Source organism: Macrosteles quadrilineatus, unplaced genomic scaffold, assembly GCF_028750875.1.
Source record: "Macrosteles quadrilineatus isolate MER2022 unplaced genomic scaffold, UCM_ALF_1.0 Scaffold_4__1_contigs__length_99947679, whole genome shotgun sequence".
NCBI lineage: Eukaryota > Metazoa > Arthropoda > Insecta > Hemiptera > Cicadellidae > Macrosteles > Macrosteles quadrilineatus.
Genome location: NW_026542597.1, coordinates 29,098,157 through 29,123,199, shown reverse-complemented (window position 1 = coordinate 29,123,199; position 25,043 = coordinate 29,098,157). Strand labels below are relative to the sequence as shown.

The window sequence follows — 25,043 nt, the reverse complement described above, 5'->3', positions numbered from 1 at the left end:
ACGGGAACAAAAAATACATAAAAAATGTCGATAAAAAACATACAAGTAAAAACGGATCAGATATCAAAACATAACAATTTTAAAGTAAAATAGTTCTCTGGTAATGTAAACACAAGCTGTAAAATTTACCTTAAAGGGAAAGAAACATTCAGTCATCATTTGCGTACAACGTGGTTGACATAAAACACACAAAAACTCAGCCTTCATATTTATTTACAGCCCGTGTTGTTAGAAGTGATATTTGAATAGGTTTGTACATTTAGATCAATTTATTTCATAGGTTATAAGGTGATGTAAAAGTAAGTAGCTTTTTGTAAATACTTTATTTAACACTAATTATTAGTAATTTACTTATCATAGAATTTAAATCCCTAACTGATTCAACACAAATTTTCTAACTTACGGACTAGCTAATAAGCTCAAATGCTATATACAGTAGTCATTCAGGTTAATGTTCAGAATGATTTTACCAAAGGGCTGCGCTCTAGTAACATACGTTTTGATTTTAAACAATAATCCTTGCACTATACAAACAATGACATTACTTTCCCTGAATTTTAACTATGCCAATAATGAAAAGAGACGACCAGTTAGACCACCAAGAGATCGTGTACTGATAATATGCTGTTTATTTTCTTATCCATCAACTCGTTAAAAAGAAAAAAGCTCATCATAGCAAACTAAGTTATAGTTCCATATCAACAATCATTAGGCCCTATTATATAAATTGTAAAATATAACTTTAATAGTAGCACCATTGATAATACACACAGTAACTAGACGTGTTTGTTATTAAACAAAGCTGGACACGACAGAATAATACACATTAATACCTTTTTCAGTATCCGAAGTCAATTAAACATCCCTAGTTTAACTTTAACTATTTTAGCTTAGATCAAATGAATGAACGCATTTTAACTTTTTCCTGCACCCAAATAAATAACACTAGAAACGCACACACAAATTTAATTAACAAATAACCGAGCAGTCCCATTCCCCGTGTTATGTTGCAACAAATATTAATTAGCGAGCAACACAAAGGGAAATAAAAGCAATCATTTGGGCTCGTTTTGAAACACGATTGTAGTGGTGAAATTCTGCTCGCGCAGCAAGGGTGGTTATAGAGGGTGCAATATCGGGTATATTAGAATGTCAGCCCTCACAACAAGTGCAGGGGTAGGGCAACGTGGCACCCCATGTACGGCCTTGTGAAGGGCACGCCAGAGGGGTGCATTTTAATTTTAAAATATTGTAAAACAATTATTTAAATTATGCAATAACCCCAAGTGAATTGTTTATAATTAATTTTTACCGACTTAAAGTGTTGGATATCTACCTGCAGTATCTAAAGTCAATGTTAAATGTGGTTCATGTAAATGAAATGTTGATGTCTACTTGTAGTATCTAAAGTCAATGCTACATATGATTCACATCAATGGGATATGTATTTGGAGTACATAAGCCAATGTATACGGTTAAGTAAATGGGACGTCTTCTGCAGTATCCGAAGTCAATGGTACATCTGTACATCGTTGGTTCACGTATATGAATAACAACATTATTCATTTTGTTGTATATTATGCTCAAAGGTATTAATCCAATAGTTCTTTCCTTTAGTTCTGTATATGTAATGTACTGTACTTGTGTTACTTGCTTGTGATACATGTGTTACCTTGTTATTGTTATTTTGCAGCAAATGCCATGGCGACCAACCAACGCATAATACCCAGTTAAAATTTCTAAAAGTTTAAACTCACGCAGGGAAAATTATTGTAGTAAAATTTATACCAATTACCATAGTTAGTTAGACTGTGCTAAATTTCATGCGGATGGGGGAATTAGGATTGTAGCTTCACTCTCTCCGCTCAAATATTTAATTCCGAAGTTATATTGTAGTTTTATAAATAAATTACAAGTTACTTTAAATGAACTTCGCAACTGAGTAAGTTCGAATAGAAAGTAAGTTTTTTTACCGTAGAAATATAAATCAATCGGTATGTTATTGATAAACACAGCTCGATTCTATCCATAGAGCACAGTATCCAAATATTATGTGCTCTGCTCTATGACTATAGCTTTATTATGCAATCAGCTGTGTGGCATAACAACATTTACGGTCAAAACAATACACTCCTTTAATCTAAAACAAATAAATAGCCCACCGTCCACATAGATGACATAATTTACAAAATAACAAGAGCGGCCGAATGAACTGTTCCATAACAATGTGAAAACGTTAAAAGTTACAACGTGTACTCAACACGAACAGACACGACTGGATGTTATCTGGAGTTTGAGTTTAGTCATTAAACCAGTCATAAAGTCTACCAGGAGGTTAACTACTGGTTATGTGTTTTAGAAAAGAGTCTTAACATTGACTGAAGTAGACGTCCCATCTACATGGACCAGCAAGTAACTACTGGTAATGTAGTTTTTTACTCGTAGACAATTTTGTATATGAATCGAATTCCCATAAGTCATTTAAATCAAATGTTCTCTTTTAGTTGTTCATGTTCTTGTAATTATAGTTAGTTGCGATTAGAAGGTTGGTGTAGTATGTGTCCTTTTTCTGAAGCTCAATTGAACCCTTTTTCATTCCAAAAATGTAATGTCTCTTCATGGTAGTCACTAATAATTGAAGGCAGTCAAGAATTTGGTTATCGCTACGTTTTGGAATTTTATAGGCCTACACTAATTTTTATTAGCGACCAAACATTATTTCCGGAGTTTCAATAGTATGTTTGCTATCGCGGCGTCCATGTAATGCGATCTACTGGTCAACAATTCTCCAATGCCAGTGACGCAATAGTGACATTGTGGTAGTGGTTGTGTTTAGTGGTAACCACAACAGTGTATCAGTGTCACCACAACACATAATCCAATCGTTATTCAACCAAATGTAAAATATTAATTAAATATCACAACATATTTGTTGTGATGCCTCAATCTGCCGGTAAGCAGGTGCCTGCGCGGGACGGAAAGCGGCAGCCACTACGGCCACTTCCATTTGAATGCAGGTGCCATTCCTGCCGCCGAAAATCTGAATCGGAATCTGAATACGAATTGGCGTGCACTCTGGACGTGGACGTACCGAGAGCCAGTAGTGCCGGTCCATGGATCGTAACTGTAGCATCAATGTCGTGGGTTCACACTACAGTAATATTTTGGGCACTCCACTTATACGGTAGGCATACCGAATTGGCTCATCCCTTGCTTTTCTTGAAACGTTTCACGCACTTACCCAAAACAAATTAAAGATTTTACATAAATAAAAACACAAAATGTAAGAATAAAAACAACACTTAGAGGAGCGAACTCATTCGTAACCGATATGAAACACACATCAAAACTACGTATTTTACAACTGAGTAAACCGTCTACTTACATTATCCCAAGGTAAAACAGATAATAATCTAGTGCACAACAGTTCATTGATTACGCCCGCTTTGCACCGGTTCCCTACAAAGGTAGTTTCCCTACCCGTATCTCCGCGGCCGGGGACGTGGTACAACGCTCGTGCTAGAGATAAAAGTCACCGTTATACCCTGAGTCATTCCGCAGGACAAAGCTTACGTGAATCACAAGGATATTTGCATCCGAGCCTACGGAGCCTTGATCTTTCACTGGACCATTCATCTTGTCAACAGGAGTGACATGTGTGGGATCGTGATGAATGAAATGTCACAATATTGCGAGGAAACTTCCTAATTCCTCTGTTGAATTGTGTGTGTAGCGGGTTTCATTCACTTTGGATGCTTAGTTGACGTCTTAAATAAACAAGATGTAGGTAGGGTTTTGATCAAATGGAAAAAAATTAGGATGAGCCTCTACTAGAATGTGAATTCATCTTTCCATTTTTGGTTTGTTACAAAACTTCCTAATTCCAATGTTAAACTGTTCAGAGTAAAAAGCAGGTAGTTTAGTCATTGACTTAACTGAAGTATAGACGTCCTATCTTAACAGATGTAGCGAAATGTTTACTGGAAGAGGATGTTTCAGAATAAGGCATCTCGAAGAGTATAATATTCTTTAACCTTTAGTTTTCCTTTTATTTTTCGTTCAATGGTGGTTAATGGGAGTATAAAAAGACTATTGACAATGAGATGTCCTTCCAGTTTGGCATTTAAAAGTTGACACATGAAAGAAAAGGTACATTTAGTAGCACAACACTAATCAGGAGGCAAATTTTATCAAATTTAATTTTTATCCTAAAACCGGCTAAAACTCAAAGAACTGTAACGGCTATTTCAATCTCTATAGCCAAAGAACGTAGTAGTAAAACAAAACTGTCGTTATGACTAGTGACCACGTTTTCCCTAGCAGGTCAGTACTATACGCTGCACGCACCCAGGGCTAGAGAGATAGCCCTGGCACGCACCGCCGACTCCAGCTGTCCCGTGGTCGAGGTCGTGGGTCTCGTGCCTCTGACAAACCTTCACCCTCGGGCGGTGACAACTCCCAGCAACTCCAGCCACTTTGGCGAACTATTCCCGGGAAGAGTAATCTTACAGCGCGAAAAGCTGCACGCAAATTCTAGACTAAAATTCACGGTGCTTGAGCGTTGATAGTTTATTTTTAAAATGCTCTAACGGCTTTGTTTCAAGCAGCTGTAACTTTCGCCATCCTCTTCCACAATTTCATTAATTACATTCCATTCTCTGAAGGTCCCAAATTAGGAATCCCCAGCTGCATTAATGCCCGCTTAGTGAAGATAAGAAGTAGTTTATCACGGGATGAGTCACCCGGGGCGCTGCCTGCTGGTGATTAAGACCCTAAGGTTCCAGCTCAGCATCTGTCATGAGGGATGGGGATGGGGATGCTCCCTAAGCGCCATCGAATACACTGGCGCCTAGGACAACTGGATCAATACCCCCGGGACAGATAATCCACAACCCCTAGGGATTCCGGTGCAAAGTGGTTCATTTGTGTTGTGTAATGTATGGTTTGTGATGAGTCTATGAAAAAGGGTAACGTTAGCTTATCTCGATAGGACTAAACCCCTTTAAAATTGCCAAAACTACTATCATTATTCTGTCTTAGTCTAGTCAATAAAGATCGAAAAGCGGATTTATGACGCTACAGGTTCACAGGTAAATAAAAGTTAACACTAGATGTAAATGTAAACATCGACAAAAAATAAACTGCCTTGAAGAAGAAAATTCGATTCCATGTCAAAAATGTCATTAGTTTTAGAGGGGAAAACAATTATTTTTCACCACACTACGATGTTTTTAGCCGTTTTACAATCGTGTATTGAAGGCCGAAAGCGAAAGCTACGTATTGCTGTCCATGCCAGATGTCATCGTCATTTGGGGGCCGAGCATATTTTTACATCCCTAGGGCCGAAAATCAGCTGTTCCCTTATTTTCTTAAAACATTAATGCATATTAATACACAATCAGTATTCATCAGTTCCATAGCATTGCAATAGACAGGGGTGCCCATCCCCCCCTAGACTCATGACGCACCCCCCCCCCAATTGAGCAACAGCCCCCCCCCCATAAATGATGTACACAACAAATGAGAAACATTATTCCCCCGCCCAGCACTATTTGTAAAACTATAAAAGAAGTTTTTAATTTTTTTTTAGATATTTAAAATTCAAACCCAGTTAATCTATATCAATAAAGTTATAGTTTTGTCTGTACATTGCTCAGAATTCTACATATTTTGGGTTATTTATGTTTTATACATTGAAGAAGTTGAAACATGTCTTATCTCCATTTATGCCCGTCTGTCACGGCCCAGAAGGCATGTTATGCAGCCTACTCATGGCCTGCTCTGAAGAAAACTAGAGTACCGATTATGATTCTAATGGTTTAATTGTATCCACAGGATTGGCGAGAGAGTCCTTATAGCCATTAAAATATGGCCTCACTATTTTGGAAATAAAATAACGGACGATCAAAAATACAATTTTGTGTGATTTTTCTAGTTTATTTTCTCCATGTTTACTACATACGTCATTAATTTATGAAATACTACTAATCTGTTAGGAGAACACGTCATATATGAAATTACGAACAGCTGTTTTGATAAAGATTCCTTTTCCTAGCTGTCACTGATATGTTTACATAAATGTTCTTTAAGAATACTGTGTAGGCCCTAACCATTTCCAATCACGTTTGTAAGCAAATCCAAAACCAAGTGAGATTAATAACCGTGTGGCTTTGGCTTACATAACGAGTTTGATTTATCACGAGTACTAATATGTAACTGTAAATTAAATTAAATAACTAGTCATCGTTTTCTGTGCCATCATCCAGGTCGGGAACCGGAGATTCTGTGTGTATCAAGTTGTACTTGAATTTTGATTACAGGGAAAAGACCGTGAATCAGTGTTGTACAGGACTGGAAAACTTATCTTTCTATATAAATAAAATTAGAGTTTTATAAGTCACCTCAATTTAAGGAAGTTTTATTGCCAGAATATCCATAACGAATTGTCAGCGTCTTTCCCTTTAGAAACATCACAGCTCCATTGATGAAAATGAAATGGAAACAACGCTTGCGCCAACAATCGTCTGCTCCGTTAACACTTCTGTCTGCTGTGCGCTATGTTACAACAGATTTCAAATACAACAGCTGGGGAATGATGACGATATAATGCTTAGTACACTGTGATTGAGTGATAACCATGGTAACTTTAGTAAGGCTGTGTTTGGCCAATGAGTAGGCCTAAATATGGCGACTTGTTGAATTTGTGTATGAATTGAAGAGAACCCTATTAATGAACAGAAGAACAAAGAAAGAGAATAACAAGATTGTTCTCGTTACATTCTTTTTTAAGAGTGTTTTAATTATCTCTAAATATAATTTTACACTTTTTTATTACTGTACTTATCTATCAATTCCTATGCTGTGATACAGCACCTATCGGTAGCCTATCTGTCTATCATGAGCAGTACCTTATAACACTTTCTAAAGGCTCCTTTAATATTTACGTTATTTATAGCAATGTGATGTTTAGCTAGTGATTAGTTGAGTTTGAGTTAGCTACAATTTTAAACGTTGCCGTTTGTACAACTGAACCAAGATAAATGATTTGAAATTTACAATAATAATGATTGTGCAATATTGAATTTCGTTTATAAAAATGTAAATCGTGACTTAATGGCTGTTTACAGCGTTTTAATTAGTTTGTCATCTTTTTTTATACTATAATGGATTAACCGTATTTTTCATTCCGCCCTCTCCCTATTAACTCAGGTAATCGAATATACACAATAGTGTAAAGTATTGTAGCCTATGCTACTTGCTACTTGATTGTATTTTAACGAGCTTTATGTCAACAAAGGTGTAGCTGGACGTGTCTGTACCACGCGTTATCTTTTATGTATCACAGCAGTTGAGCCATCCCGTGCGCTCCCTCTCTTAGATCTCACGTCTTGCTAATCTTAAATAATAACTTTCTACACGAATCCTAAACTATCCTAAAATCCTATTTTAACTAATTTAATTCAATAATATAACTATTGTTATTAATTATCCACTTTCTATCTGCCGATTTCGTAATGTATTTTGGATTGTCGTCACGTTGAACACTGTTGCAATTAACTTTACCCCCCCCCCCATTTGAATTTTTTGAGCCCCCCCCAAGAATTTCAATGACGCAGTCTGCGTCACGGCCCCCCCTTGTGGGCACCCCTGCAATAGACTTGTTTTATTGTCACCGCTGCCTTGCAACTATTTATTATTATTTTTGATGATTCCTTTAAATGATTTCTTGACATAACCTTAACGTTGTAGTTGTGTTTACTTTTATGTTGTGTGCATTATTATTGTGGTGAATAGTGGTAATAGGGTATAGTCGAGATAGTTTTCAAGTCTCGAGCCAGCAAACATAAATTTTCGGTCCTAGGTACGTAATTTACTATTTTACCTGCTGATCATCTTAAGTAGCTATTTAGTCAGTTGTTTACCATACAGTTTTTTTGTATAAACAAATGGATAAAATTACGAATGCAAATTTTAAGTAATATAAATAATTCAATATCTTCTGTTGCATATTATTTATTTATAATTTTGAATAAAAATCTTTAATTTGATTTAATATCATTTCCAAAAAAACTACATCGCTTTATAAATTACATATCCAATTTATTTGCGTGGCAACAAAATAATCAGCATATTTGCACGAAACCTGTGTTTAGTCAAACACACTTTTACTGCCAGAGCCGTATCCCTCATTTCAGTGCTGGCAATCAATACCCCCGTCCCTATTGTGAGATAATGTCAAGTGCCTGAGAGCACCCCCCCCCCTCACCCCCCCCCCCCGCGGAAATGGCAGAACTGTACGTCGCGATTTCACAGAGGGGTAGTAAATTTGAAAGAGGGTCTTTTTAACGGGGAGTGTTATGCTGTGGAAATTTCTAAACGACAATATTTTTGTACCGTTTGTTATTACAAGTTTTGAAAATGTTACATTTGAAATAGTTCTGGAAATTTACCTCGATATCTCTCGTTAATAATCTTAGGTAGTGGATCATGTAACACATTTGGCAATCTGCAAATAAATGCGAAACTGAATTTCCCTTGATTAAATATTTTTTCAGAATAAATGGAAATTCCTTCAGAAAACTGATGCCTATGAACTAAACAGCTGTCTTAGTTTGTTTTTGAGACCAACTGAGGAAAAGTAAGCCAAACATGCCAAACAATTTTAAAACATCATAAATAGCTTGAAAATCCTATACTCTAATACGAGCAATGTTTGTATGTATGTATGCTTGCTTGCTTGTACCAAGATCTCGAAAACGGCTCCGACGATTTTCTTCAAATGTTGTAAATAGTTTATTTCTGGCCTAAAAACGAGTTTACTGCAGTTAGAACTACCAACAAAAATCTATGCATTATGAGAGTAGGGTCAAAGAAAGAAAACTTTAGATACGGTAGTTGGAATATACATCATACATGTGTCTTTTTAAGTTACGCTAGGGCTATTATTGCGATTTCTACCATAGGGCGATGAGTTAACCAAAAACAAAAATTACCCATGTAAATAGAAAAAAAAAACTGTTGACGTTGAATATGTTTAATTTCAACCCAGTGCCAAATTATCTTTGAGCTATGCCTAAAAAACCCAAAATATTGGGCAGTTGTCAAAAAACATTATAAAATGCCTCTAGAGAATGTAAATCACAGAAATACAATGAGATTACGAAGATAAGTTGAAATGCATAGTAGCCACACAGCACAATACATTGGATACTCTTTTTGGTCGCAACAAATTGCATATTACCGAGGACGACCCTGTTATATGTAGGTTCTACACCCTCGTCAGCAGATAGCAGGCTGGGTCAGCAGACAGGAGTGCTGCATACAGTACGACATTGCTGAGCGAAGCAACGGATTAAGGCCTTGCTGAGTTAAGTGAAGGGGACATTTTCATAATGGAGTATAAAACAGTATTAGCGGAGTGCAGAGCACATTCCGTAAAACACAAGGTTAATTAAAGCTGAGTTATGAACATGGGTAATTCAGTAGGGTGAAGATTGATAGGAGCTTTCGTAAAGAAGTATTTGTTCAATATTGGTCTCGAAAATGGCTAAAACTTTGGCCAATTTAATCCAATACGTGTTATACATAAATTAGGTATTGTGTGATTTTGTTTTCAACAAAGTACAAAGATTAATTAGGTATACGAATTATCAAAAACAAATTAAACCTCGACGATTACCTTGAAAGTGTCACAACATCAAATCGATTAAGTTAATGATGTATCTCGTTCAATAAACCACACTAATACGGACTGAAATAACCCAATAAGAACACAAATAAACGCTATACGTGCAAATAACACTTATAGAAGCCAGGGATAAAATATCGCCAATCACCGAGCTATAACTATGTAGTAATGCAGTTAATAAACAAAAAAGTTCGGTAGTCACCTATCCAAAAACAAAAATTTCGGTAGTCACCTATCCAAAAACAAAAAGTTCAGTAGTCACCTATCCAAAAATAAAAGGTTCGGTAGTCACCTATCCAAAAATAAAAAGTTCGGTAGTCCACTATCCAAAAACAAAAAGTTCGGTAGTCACCTATCCAAAAAAAAAAAGTTCGGTAGTCACCTATCCAAAACAAAAGGTTTGGTAGTCACCTATCCAAAAATAAAAGGTTCGGTAGTCACCTATCCAAAAATAAAAAGTTCGGTAGTCCACTATCCAAAAACAAAAAGTTCGGTAGTCACCCATCCAAAAACAAAAAGTGGAAGTCAACCTATAAGGGGAGAACTTTCTCTGTTTTGGAGAATTCCCTTCACTACAATAATTTCTATGGATAACGAACCAACCAAAATCGGTAACACAACAGTAGGCTATGGGAGTTCCGAATGAGACTCCCTCCAATATTCTCCCGCGATAATTTGTCGACAGCCTAACAGCTTGTCAATCAGCTGGTGTGTTGGCAGATCCAAATTGGTTTGGTGTTTGGCACTAGATACTCTTGGATAATTACACATCCGTATCCGCTAGCTGTGACGTCATCTTCCTGTATACACATGTGATGTTTACGCGAGTGTAGGAGAAATATCATTGACTTTCGATAATGCGAAAAAGCTTCTAGTTATATTGTAAAATTTGTAGTTGTTTAGGTGTGATTCGTGTTTACAGAGATGATACAGACTAAAACATGCTCTCTTAAGTACGGATAGATGTTACGCTTTGTTCTTTATTTTTCTTAAACAAATATATTTTGTAGACATATATTCTTTATACATTAATAAGGTGTATGCATTATAGCTTACTTCTCATATTGTAAAAACAGTATAAATACTTCTTAGCGAGCATTCAGTACAAACAATTTTACAACAAACCACTCCACAACATATGAAAAAAATATAAACATTATGTGATTAATCTTTGTGCATTTGTTGAAAAAAAATCACACAATACCTAATTTATATATAGCCCGTATTAGATTAATGTGGCCAAAGTTTTAGCCATTCTAAGGACCAAAATTGAACAAATACTTCATTACGACTTACAGACATAAATTCCTGTAAGCTACAAAATTTCTCACTCGAAATGTTCTTATCAGTTAAAAATTGCTTTCAATCATTTGGTTTACCAACATGAAAAATAGCAACCCGAAAGGCCTCCTATATGAATCGAAAAAACTAAATATTTTCATTATTTGAACCAAAGAGATGATAACAGAATACATTAATCTACAGCTAAATCAAGAAAATCCCCAACAGTACTTCAATAGATTGACTAAACCCCAATCTCAAACTACAACAACGGACGTTGCTTCTGCAATCTACATGCTGAGTTGATGAAGCTCGTAATTATCATGGTCCAGAGATTGAGTTACGCAAAATACTCGACGTGTAAGATACATAACGCGCCACTTCCCACTACGTTACATCACGTGAGCGTTACGTGTTACGTTGTACAGATTGTGGAACAATTACAACGGTAGAATCAGTGGAGCGACTCCGAGGGGGTCCACCCTCCTGGCCTGGGGCAGAAACTGAATTATTGCTGGGGAAAGTAAAGTGTTAAGGTAGAAACTGGAGATTAAAACGTGGGTAAACAAAAGCAAAGTAGAATGATAGTAGACAAATATATTACATATAATAGTTACAGCACGTAATAATACAACGTTTGATGATTAGAGTTTGCGACGAACTTAAGATGTAATTTGTACCTCAAAATCAATAAAAACAACCAGTTTCCCACTACTGGAAACTACAGGAACTACAGGACAATGTATTTACTGGATACTGGAACAATCAATAGCTATCAATAGTTATTGCAAAAATATCAAACAAATGGTTAGCTGGTAGTATAGGGACTGGTAGTAAGTGTGTAGCTAGATCTGATGTGAGAGTAACTACGGTCAGGATATATCAGGACTGTGGCAGGTAATAGGTCTGATAGGATAATAATTTAGTGGGGCTTTTCAATTTATTACTATACACTCTCTATAACGCCATAGGTTTATGCTAGTTAAATATAACTCCTTGCAGGATGCAACTATATCAACCCAAATGTGATCAAAGGATAAGTGAAGGAATGTTACCTTAATATAGCTTTATCACTGACTAAGCTTTGATTCTTTAGCTATTCCTATTTATCAAAAACCCAATGTCCAAGGACAGCTCCAGTTTGAACCTTCAAAAAGATACTAAATTTTTCAGGATCGAACCGATTAACGTCTAGCCGGACTGGTTCACAATAATTACTTGGCATACAATTTCCTAGATTTTCCCTCACTCGCTACAACACAAACGTTCCTCAACAGCTGAATCCGGCTCGAAGGACCATAAATTCTCCGATACTCGCGTGTAACAGCCAACCCACGACGCGTTATGTGGAGTTTCAATTTTAATCCGCCTGATCACAAGCGCCGGGTGATAAATCTAGAGGTTTGTCGTTTTTTCATTGTAGGATTAAGGAAGTTCGCACACCCACGAAACGGTTCGCTTCTGGTGACTCTAGCGGTGACTCCCACACCGTCCCGGGTCTTCTGGTGTTTCTCGTCCCGTGGGAGCTCACGGTCGAGGACAGGTGAGTCATCCTCACCTTCGACCTCCTCCCCCGCACATCCTCTGGGAGGATTACATATTCCTAACAGAAACACGATCTGTGGTGTGCAGATTACGCGAAGACCACGTAGAGATAGTCACAGGGTTGTTATAATTCCAGATTGGTATCTGAGAAACCACGCCATAGGAAGAAAACTTTTGAGGATGAGATCTATTTTACGAGGATCAAGGTAGGATTTTTCATAAATTGATGCCATCTTTTATATTTCACGATTGAAACCCAAACTAGTATGCATGATTCAGATTGTCCTACAAGCAAATTTAACACGTGTTTTTTTTTTTCAAGCCAAACTATTTTGAACGTAATATCATGCACGCAAGAAATGTATGTAGACATCTTTTTAAGAAACGCTTTTCAAATAAGACTGAGAATCCCCGCGCTTTTACAGAAATAATTTAAACCGCTCGGGGCCTCCAGCAAAGGTTCAAACAATAAGCATAGACTAACGAGGACCTTACTCCACTGTTTAAAATACGGGGTATAGAGGCTTACAACGCATACAATCACCATTAAAATTATTGTTGTCTGTGACTGGCAGTACTAAATAAACGGAAGACAAAAACGCCTTTTATTTGTGCTGGTGCACAAAAAAGGGGTAACAACAATTAATTTGTAACATTTGTGGTGCTTTACCATGGTACCGGATACACTTTGCAAATATGGGATGCTCTTTACGATAAATTTTACTGCCTGTGACAATAGCAGTGCTAAAATAATATAATGTTAAAAGTTCCATTTGAACAAAATAACCCTTTTAATCGATAATAAAACTATGATAAACACGAAACAGACAAAAACATGTGATGAACATGTGATAAAAGTAAAATGAGCGGAGGCAAATTCGTAATATTTATACTTCATCCGGTGAGTCCTGTGGGATATACGGCAAAACCTACAGTAAATTCAAATGTATTTTTATGACTCTTTAGAGCGTAATTGGGCAAATAAAAGCCTAATCTAAGATTACCTAATACAAAGTACTTTTTCAACATTTGTTCACTAAGCAAAACAGCAGGTAAGGTACCGTTATCTGGTACTCCATAGGAAACCGGAAGTGCGTGAGGCGTAGGAGCGGCTAGGCGGAAGTCAACTGACAGTCTGGAGACAGTCAGAGAGTCAACAGTGACATGTATGTATATGAGGAGGCTGGGTCACATGCAGCCCCGTCGGTACGGTTCACAGTGCTCCCGGGAGCACGTTGGGAGAAAGGCGGTTGGTTATGTCAGCAAAACAAAAACATCAAGTTAACGAGCGAGAAGTGACGTATCAGCGAAACTGACTTAATGAAACTTGGGAGGATCTAAGGTAGTGACTGTGACGCTAGAACTGATGTGGGAGGAACTACGGTCAGGATATAACAGGATTGTGGCAGGTAGCAGGTCTGATATGGTAATTATGAACTATACATGTATAGATACGTAAACATTAAGAGTATTGTTCACAATAAGTACAGTTAATAAGTGGATAAAAAGTTGCCTTCAGTAATATCAATGCGTATCACGCTGATATTGCCCAGATTGCCTATTTATCACAAAAACACCACTAATATCACTCGGCATTAGCAATCACAAAACACCACAAATTAGTTTGTGATTAAACTATCGTTTTAATCACTGAAATATCATCACAACGCCGATCAACTCAAACCATACAAACGTCACCAAAACACCTTCAAATCACTGAAATATCATCACAACGCTACTCAACTCAAGCCATACAAATGTCACCAAAACACTTCTCAAATCACTGAAATATCATCACAACGCCACTCAACTGAAACCATACAAATGTCACCAAAACACCTCTCAAATCGCTGAAATATCATCACAACGCCACTCAACTCAAACCATACAAATGTCACCAAAACACCTCTCAAATCACTGAAATATCATCACAACGCCAATCAACTCAAGCCATACAAATGTCACCAAAACACCTCCCAAATCACTGAAATATCATCACAACGCCACTCAACTCAAGCCATACAAATGTCACCAAAACACCTCTCAAATCGCTGAAATATCATCACAACGCCACTCAACTCAAGCCATACAAATGTCACCAAAACACCTCTCAAATCACTGAAATATTATCACAACGCCACTCAACTCAAGCCATACAAATGTCACCAAAACACCTCTCAAATCACTGAAATATCATCACAACGCAACTCAACTCAAACTATACAAATGCCACTAAAACACCTCTCAAATCACTGAAATATCATCACAACGCAACTCAACTGAAACCATACAAATGTCACCAAAACACCTCTCAAATCGCTGAAATATCATCACAACGCCACTCAACTCAAACCATACAAATGTCACCAAAACACCTCTCAAATCACTGAAATATCATCACAACGCCAATCAACTCAAGCCATACAAATGTCACCAAAACACCTCTCAAATCACTGAAATATCATCACAACGCCACTCAACTCAAGCCATACAAATGTCACCAAAACACCTCTCAAATCGCTGAAATATCATCACAACGCCACTCAACTCAAACCATACAAATGTCACCAAAACACCTCTCAAATCACTGAAATATCATCACAACGCCAATCAACTCAAGCCATACAAATGTCACCAAAACACCTCTCAAATCACTGAAATATCATCACAACGCCACTCAACTAAAGCCATACAAATGTCACCAAAACACCTCTCAAATCACTGAAATATCATCACAAAACCACTCAACTCAAACCATACAAATGTCACCAAAGCACCTCTCAAATCACTAAAATATCATCACAACGCCACTCAACTCAAACCATACAAATGTCACCAAAGCACCTCTCAAATCACTGAAATATCATCACAACGTAACTCAACTCAAACCATACAAATGTCACCAAAACACCTCTCAAATCACTGAGATATCATCACAACGCAACTCAACTCAAACCATACAAATGTCACCAAAACACCTCTCAAATCACTGAAATATCATCACAACGCAACTCAACTCAACCCATACAAAAATCACCATATAAAACACTTCTCAAATCAGACGACATTCCTCCTGATCCACGGATCTCCCGTGCCCCGTGCTTATCATCATCACTACATCACCCCCTCCCCTCCCCTACACCGGTTATATCGAAGCCGTTTGTTCTTCCGTTATCGGTTTTGCTCCATTTCATTCACTCCGGCTAATGCACATTATAGTTGTAGCTCGCGGCAAGAAATGATTTATTGGCCATTATCCGAATCGTTGCCGATTTCAGATTAACGAGGGGTTTCTCGTGTTTGGGAAATTAGATTCGATATAAATGGCGACTGGGTATTTATTAACCGTTTGGTTGGTAAGTTTCTCCAACCAGTCACAATAGTTTCCAGTAAATAAGGATGGCGATGAAAATTACATTTTTTTGCTAGCCAATTCTTTATTTTGTGGGATGAAAACAGTTATGTTTTCGATTGCAATGGATAATTGTATTTATAAAAGACGCAGTTTAATGTTTTGACTACAATGAGATACCTGTGGTCAAACTAAGTATTAGTACTGTATTGGTGTTCATAACTCTAAAATTCATCTTCACATGCCCCCTTATTTGGGAATCATAGAGGTTTCCATAGAGGTAAACATCTAGCAGACAACATTACTCTAATCGTTTATTTCAAATCAAGAAAATGTGTGATGGTGCCAAAATTACGGATTTAAGTCGTACTCACTACATTTTTGATAATGCCTAACCGAAAAGATATCTTATTTCCAAACTGTAGGCCTACAATTATTTTAGGCCACCCAGTATCGAAAGTTAAGAGAAAGAATACAATTGACACAGTAGCGTACTACGTTAGAGGTTCATTTAATCATGTCCTGTTTGAATAATTGATAAACAGTTCATTGGCTAGAAGTACGGTAATTTGATCAATTGTTAACTACATGTATATTTATCCAAGTACAGTATCCAATTCGATATTGTCGATGGTGAACATAATTTTTCTAAAACAAACATTAGTCAGGAATTAAATCTATATAATCCTTTTAACAAACGTAAGCTGAGCCAAAGCAGCCAAGGATTTTGCGGTGCAAAGCAAGAGGGTGTATCGCTCCGGAAATCCTAGATAAGGTTCCAACCCTTACCGAGCGTTGCCTTATCATCATTAGCGACATCGTTGAATATACTGCTAGTTACCTTCTGCCCTTGTTGTAACATTTTAAGCCTGCCTTATGTGTGTAAATGGGTAAACCTGGTATGCGTTGAAGTCGAATAAGATTTTCTCTATTTAGAGGGTTAATTTTTTTACGTGGGCTGGTATTTTTGAGTTAAAATACCACAGGACAAGCAGCAGTCCACAATGGAATGCGAATGTTTTTAATCCAACGATGTAAAGAACTGAGTTGGTTTAATCTAAGAGTATAATAAAACTAGCTTATACAGTGAATAAATATTTATAGTTGAATGAGAAACATAGTTTGCTGGTACAATATAGAGCAGATATTTTAGCTTCAGGAAGATTACTGACTTTCACAGACAGGTACAAGGTACTATGGTTCCTACACAAAATTGAACTGGTGTTAGAATTGGTTTGTAAATCCAGTTCTTCTTATTAATTTATTTATTCTTAGTAATTTATTCTTTTAGTTAATAGTTTGAGTTCCCAAGTCACAAATGAAATGTAAACTATCTACAAGTTGTAGTCTAGTCTGGTGCAAGAGTAGTAGATCTATGGTCAGGCCAGGATAAATAAAGAAATTTGTCAAAATGCCCTTCCTGTTAATGCATATGAACACATTTCATATACAATATGAAGTCATTTCATTGAACATCGAGCTAAATAATACGTTATAATAATAAATAATAAGTTACGAAACCAAACTTTTTGCCGTAAAACTCAAACTAAAAGACGATTCTTTTGTATAATAAACAAATTAAAATGTTATACGCGTAGGTTTGATTCATTTCCAAGGCAAAGTCATGGATTCCTTTTAACTTTAAAAATTTGAGTACGGACACTGTCTTCATCTTCAGAAAATTTTCAAATATTTTTGTGTCAACATCTTCTTGTTAATCTTAATCCTGATCGGTGAAGATTAAAATGGCGTCCCCTTCTAAGCTGATAATGATAAATAGTTAAGAAATCGTTTAAATGAAAATCCCCTTGTGCCTAAACAATATTAAAAGGTAAACAAGTATTAAATTATACTCTACAAATTAAATTAATTTCATCCCATCCTCAAACACATCCCATCTGTTTCAGCCGACTTGTATTTCCCCGAAGACGACTTTTTAAACTTTCCAACGAAAGTTTTTCCCTCCGGCGTGTAAACCTAAATTGCTGTAAGATGACTCTCAAAACAAACAAGAAAGTTGAACCAGTCGATTAAGCTTGTTATTGTGAAGATTTAAGGAGAATAACGGGAGTTTCAATAGAGACACGCCATGCACGCTCTTTATGAGGCCATGAAGCCTATATTAAATAGATAACTAGGTCTACTATAAAATGAGCAACTAAGGTGTAACCTAACAAGTCTCTACAATCTTCTATTATTGAATTTACCACACACGTTGGCTATTATACCTGAATTATGTGTCGGCAAAATCAGGTTGCGGTGTATTTTTAGACTGTCCCTAGTTTCCAGTCCCAGCATCCAGTGCCAGGATTTTCATATAGAAAAGAGATGAATCCAAAATGTTTCTGGTTTACATGTTTATTTCTTGAAATTGCAATGTTACATGTCAATTATATTCATCAATTTTTTATATAAGTTTCCTTTCTTCGATTGTACCAAAATTTGAGACATAGCCTATTTAAATACAGTACCTTCTCAGAAATGTATAATGAATATAAAATATATTATCTATTAATCACCACCCAGAAGCCATCATCACATTTTAAAATATATATATAGCCGATAAATATTGTTAACAACAAGCCTGTATCTTTGTAATTTAGTCCATAGTTTCAATAACACTTTTGTCCAAAATTATAGTATACACATTTTATACAACATAAAGAATTTTCCAAAAGCCAAAATGTGTGTGAAGTGGTGTTAAATGTAACAATAAATAAGACAGCTGGCTAAAACAATGAACCTAGACCAGGAGAAACCCTAGATTCCTCTTCTTGTCTATTATATGTGGCAATTTAAGCATCTAAAACCTTTTTCAGTCGGGGTCTCATCCCTAGTTAACCCGTATCATGTGTAGATACTGTATAAAGTCAATGCCCGTATATAAAATATAGCAATAAGTAATAGAAGAACAGTGGACTATTATTATTTTTTATTTACATTAAGATGAACCTATATGGATTTATCATCAAACATTAATTAGGCCTACTGTAAATACATTCTTGTATTGTAACAGAACCCGTAACTCAATCTAAAGTTCACTTATAAAGAATAGTACAGGTACAAACCAGAGTAGGGAATCATAGTTCATAATTTATTAAGTAAAATTCAAAGGCACTACCAATACCAATTTTGTGTAACACCTTAAGTACAATAAATAACCAATTATATACCAGCAGTGACAAAATAAATAATTGTGTAATAGTAGGAAGGCTCGTACCTTAAATGTTCTACTCGTGTCGTTAACACTATTTACGCGAGTTGCGTACACTACTTTACCCACGTTAGTGTTTTAATTACTAAAAATCACTACTCATAACTTCTAAGAGAGGCTATGTTTTCGTTTATAACCTCTCATTGCCAATGACAGTAGTGCAACGAAACATTGTACCAAACACTAACTGCACCACTCAACAATTAAATTGGCCCGAACAGCTGATTAGTTGAAGTTCGAATCATTACAATTTTACTTATTCACTCTCAATCCTTGAACCTCATTGGTCCGTTGCCCGTGTTGTTATGAGTAAAACTATGCTGTTATGGAAGTAAACAATGCTGTTATGAGAAACTTTTCAATTCTATGAACTGAACTAAAACGGCTACTTTAAGAAACGATCGTAGGTAAAAGAGTTATCATAACATAGAATAAGTATTGCAAAATACGCAGTTTTCTTCTATCATTTAACCAACTTTAATCCAAACCTAAATATAACAACATATTCAATTTGTAAACTCTTGCTTGTCCCCAAACTTTAAACCAAACCTAAATATAACAACATATTTGTCAACTCTTGCTTGTCCCCAAACTTTAAACCAAACCTAAATATAAGAACATATTTGTTATCTCTTGCTTGTCCCCAAACTTTAAACCAAACCTAAATATAACAACATATTTGTAAACTCTTGCTTGTCCCTAAACTTTAAACCAAACCTAAATATAACAACATATTTGTAAACTCTTGCTTGTCCCCAAACTTTAAACCAAACCTAAATATAACAACATATTTGTAAACTCTTGCTTGTCCCTAAACTTTAAACCAAACCTAAATATAACAACATATTTGTAAACTCTTGCTTGTCCCCAAACTTTAAACCAAACTTAAATATAACAACATATTTGTAAACTCTTGTTTGTCCCCAAACTTTAAACCAAACCTAAATATAACAACATATTTGTAAACTCTTGCTTGTCGTTGTCCACTGGTATAAACTCCAACAACACCTACACATAAACATCTTGTTTTTACTTTACAACACGATAAGTCTACTCGCAGTAATGAAAGTAAATATCTATATTGAGCAAAATTAAGTGGGTAAACAATCTCGGAGAATTCCTTCTCATAGTTTTCGATCAGTTTCTATATTTACTTTGTCAACAAAACATTCTTTTATATTTCTTTCAGTTATTTAACGCAATAGGTTAGTATGTATTTCAATAAGTGTTAGTTTAGTGTAGGTTCGAAGCATTACTTTTTCCAAGATGGTGGTTTACTATGCGGAGACTCTTGTTTGGGCACTACAGTTTTGAGTGTTTCTTTTTAACTTACCTCGTTTTGCACTATCTCATTTCTACTCCGCTATTTTTCGCAAAAGCCTGTGAGTGAACTCCACTGTGTGTTTTCCAAAATCTACACTTTTTCAATAAACTATCCCTGTCTAATATCTGGCCATATCCCTTGTGACGTCACTAACATTTCTGTCTGATCTGGAAAGTCGTTTCATCAGTCATCTCACGCCAATTTTTTTCTCTGGCCACAGCCCTTTGAATATCAGGTTTGCTAAGCAACATAAATACTATATAAAAAGCACACTTCCAGTGGTGAACTGAGTAGCTACTGATTTATGAACTGTCTGCCTTCTCGCTGTTGCATTTCACAAAGCATATTTTTGAGATATAAAATTCAGTACATTCTATAATTATGTCTACTTCCTGTCCTGTTTGTGTAAAGCAAGTCTTAGATACAGAAGATGGCTTGTGCTGTGATGCCGAATGTGAGAGATGGTTTCACAGAGAATGTGTGAAAATGTCTAAATCTGAATACCAACGATCTAGCAACGATAACAGTATAAAATGGTATTGTCATAGAACTGACTGTAAAAAGACGCTGCCAAGCCCAATAGATGCCAAGCTGGATGCCATTCTCTCTAAATTGTCCTCCCTTGCCACTAAAACAGAACTCTCAGAAGGACTACAACTTATAAAACAAGACCTGGAATTAGTGACCTCCAAATTACAGGAATTTGAGCCTCGTTTGGCCTATGTTGAATCGGAATTAAGCACTATCAAGGATAAACAGGTAGCGGGTAGTGATCAGCTTTTTGAAGATGTCTTATCCGAATGCAATGATCGTAATCGACGTGCAAAAAATGTTATTGTACATAACATCCCCGATTCCAACACAGTCTCAAAAACTGCGGATGCTGTTTTTGTCCAGGATTTTCTAGTTCATTTGAAGTCTAATGTTCAGTATTCAGATGTTCGTCATTTTAGATTGGGGAAAAAAAGGACAAATCGTCCTCTTATGCTTTGTATGCCGTCTGAAGGCGCTGCTATTTATATTTTCAAAAACTTCAATGAAAATGATGTTCCTATTAGCATGCGGGGAATATCAATCTCTCATGACCGCACTCCTCGAGAGAAGAGACATCTGGAGACTCTTCGTGCCACCTTAAAGTCCAAACAAGATGCCGGTGATACTTCCCTAACGATTAGATACAAGAATGGAACGCCTTCTATTGTGCCAAAAAACGAATAAATTCCAACGGTAAGCAGCAGCATGTTTCTCTAAAAGTTTACTGCCAAAATGTAAATGGTCTTCGTTCGAAGCTCATCGAGTTAAAAAATAATTTATCTGCATGCCTTGATGATGTTATTCTACTATGTGAAACAAATCTCTCTCCTGATATCCCCGACTCCGAAGTCGTTGGCGATACTGACTTCATTGTTCATAGATGTGATAGGTCTGCTGCTACAAGTCACAAAAGTTCTGGTGGAGGAACCCTACTTGCAGTTCGTAAGAAGCTTATGTCTAAGCGACTATACTCTGGATTCAACATTGAAAGTGTCTTTGCCCTTGTGAAATTGGGACCTGGTTTTGATCTTCTTCTGGCTTGTGTCTACATTCCTCCTTCAAGTCCTCTTTCTGTTTACCGTGAATTCTGTGATGCGGTTACTGAGACAGTCGAATTGGCAAATTTCCCAAAGAAGACACTCATTTTTGGAGACTTCAACTTGCCTCACTTCGATGTCAACTTACCTGTATCTGGCCTTCCTCAACATTGCTGCGAATACCTCCGTGACATGTCTTCTCTGCACTCTCTCTTCCAGATAAATCATGTTCAAAACCATAGAGGAGTAACATTGGACTTGGTCTTCCATTCTGATAGTGAAGTGCAAGTTATCAGGGCCAACGATTGGTTGATTAAACCTGAAATTCATCACCCTCCTCTGACCCTTACTCTTGAGTGCTATATGCCTTCTACTTGTGACAACAGCTACAGCGGCTACAACTTGGGGAAATGTGACCTCCCCGCTGCTTTTATAGCCCTTCAGGAAGCAGATATGGGATTTATTCACCAGCCGATCTCAACTGATGAAAAGTTTGATCTTTTGGAAAGTTCCTTAGAGAAAATCGTCAAAAATGCAAGTCCGATGAAGAAATTTGGTATCTCACGCTTCCCTAGGTGGTTTAATGATGACCTAAAAAAATGCATTATTGAAAAGAAAGCTGCGCATGCACGTTTCAAGAGAAGTTTCAATCAACAAGTCGAAAGGTTATATCAACGCAATTTAATTGTAGGAATTAAATTTAACAGGAAAGTACAAAGAGTAACAGAAAAAATACATCGAGTTAACACCAGTTTAAGTACCTACTAAAATGTGCTTCTAAAAATGTATTCGTGTGTTTAATCCGTGTAAAAAGTACATGTCTGACCTAACATGTATTCTAGGTGTACCGTTGAATACAAGTTGAAATCATGAAGTGATAGGTTCGTTCAACCACGGAGTACAGCTTCTGTAGTACCAGAACTCCTTTTATATATGGTAGTATGTAGCCTACAGAGAAATAGTCCTTGCTCGCTGGTCCGAATGCTTATATATTATTATTTTAGATGCCTTTTACGATGTGTAGGGCCTATTTTATACTTTGATTGTAATACATGCTTTAAAATGAATATTTTACATATAAATATAAATATGTTTAAAAGTAAGTTATATTCTTTTTTGCCTACGGGCAATGTGGTATATTGCTTTGAATTTCAACTTTTAATTGTTTTCATTTGGCACCTTACTAATGCACGTAATAAATTATTGCAATGACCCAAAGACAATAATTTACAATAATAAATTACAAATATAATAATTTACAATAATTTTTGCATTTACAATAATAAATAAATCATGTCGAAATAACATGGATAGCCTACATCAACATGTTGAGTCTGCTGCGCACGAAAACACAACTACAACAGGAAAACATTTCCAGGTTATAATTAACTAGTTTACCGTGGTTTTAAAGGCAAATATAACATCGCCAAGTCTTCCTTGTTAAACGTCATTAAATATCCATAAACGTGCCAGATTACCTAGTGTAATGTTTACATCGCTCGCTGGGTGAGAAGAAAACACTAGCCACTGCCACCTAGATGGTGGATATACCGTCCGCACACTATGACTATGATATCACTGTGGCCGTGGTACATTACGTCATCTGTATTTTGGTCCCTAAATTTCCCCTTGAATCAGAATTGGAGATATTAACATTTTTATGCTTGAAAGATTCATGAGACGATATTTCGGACGAATGAAATTAAATTAACGCTTATTTATTGGGGCGTAAGGGCCCTATGGTAAACTTACCGTTATTTAATTTTATATTTGTCTAACATGATGGTTTGAAAAAATATACTTGAATAATTCATGATAACGTTGTTTATAAGACAAATCTTTTGCACATAACTACATTATTCACACACAGAGAATAGTCATTACAAAGTGGCCTCACTTAAAGACTCACTGATATAGTTAAATTTTCTTTCACGTTAATTGACATATTTTCTTAAAACAAAAATCTATTACGAAATATGTAGAGGGTTTAAAATGTATGAGAAATGGAAATCATTTTGTAAAATTGGTTTAATAGAGTCTGATGACTGATGTTACAATATTTTGTTTGACATTTTGCCTTAGCAGTCCTATACTATACAGTACGAGTACGGTCACAGAAAACATACTACGATAATATTATAACCTCTATCAATTGATTATAACTCATTGATTATTGATGAGGTATAGTAGTGTGTTTTCTGTGGTACGTTATGCAAGGACAAGTTTACCGGTATCGGGTTTAGAGCATAGCTTAACACGATAAACAGTCATTTATTTGGAAACCAATTTTTACCCCATTAACCCCCGTTCCCATACAGTAGTCCGATCATGCTGGTTCGCAAACTCGTCCGAATAAATGTTTTGGCTCGAGATATCGTGCCAAAGGACATGTATACATGAACGGAGATATATATATATATGAATTTGAACGGATGGTGTTTTTGGTTTTTGGCCGCCACAAAACGAAAAAGTAAATCGGTCCTGGGTACAGGTCTTACCATGAGTTCTACGGTAATGACTTATTCCCTATATGGGGAATTCGCTAAAAGACATAGTACTCGGCATGATTTAACCGGGTAACCTATCGAAATATACTGTTGGAGTAGGCTAATCCCAACAGATGTACTATATTGATTGGTTGGATTAGGTTAAACCCCATCAAAAAGATGTGATAGCCTGATGTAGCCTGATAGGTGATTAAAATTAAAGAACTATTGTCCTACGTTATAAAAAAAATTTAAATATGTATTATATGGTTCTTTATACTGTAGCTAAGCTATAAACAGACCTAGAAATCGAAAATATATCAAATTATTGACGGATCTATCTTAAAATCTACTTTCAATATCCTCAAGTGTAGAACTAAATCAAAACACTCTACGCCTGGCAATAACACATACCATAAACATTGAGCCATCCCTCCACTCTGCTAGGGTAGATAAGCGGGTTGTTCCTTCGTCCCATGACGTCACTCGATTGTTGAACAGCTGACACACTAGACACAAACACAGACACAATCACAACATGTCGCCACACAAACAGCTGATCTACACTCGCGCCGCAAAGAC

General features: G+C 36.4%; 1 protein-coding gene across 2 annotated transcripts in view; it reads right to left on the bottom strand.

Moving 5' to 3' along the window:
• Positions 1-25,043, bottom strand: part of LOC128993365 (ras GTPase-activating protein raskol) — a 318,987-nt gene extending 293,944 nt beyond the window's left edge. The window contains exon 1 of one of the 2 annotated variants that reach the window (XM_054417218.1): positions 24,876-25,043. In XM_054417218.1, the coding sequence (XP_054273193.1) occupies positions 24,876-24,939 (64 nt within the window). In that variant the 5' untranslated portion in view covers positions 24,940-25,043. The remainder of the gene's footprint in view (positions 1-24,875) is intronic. The other variant, XM_054417220.1, reaches the window with a different exon arrangement.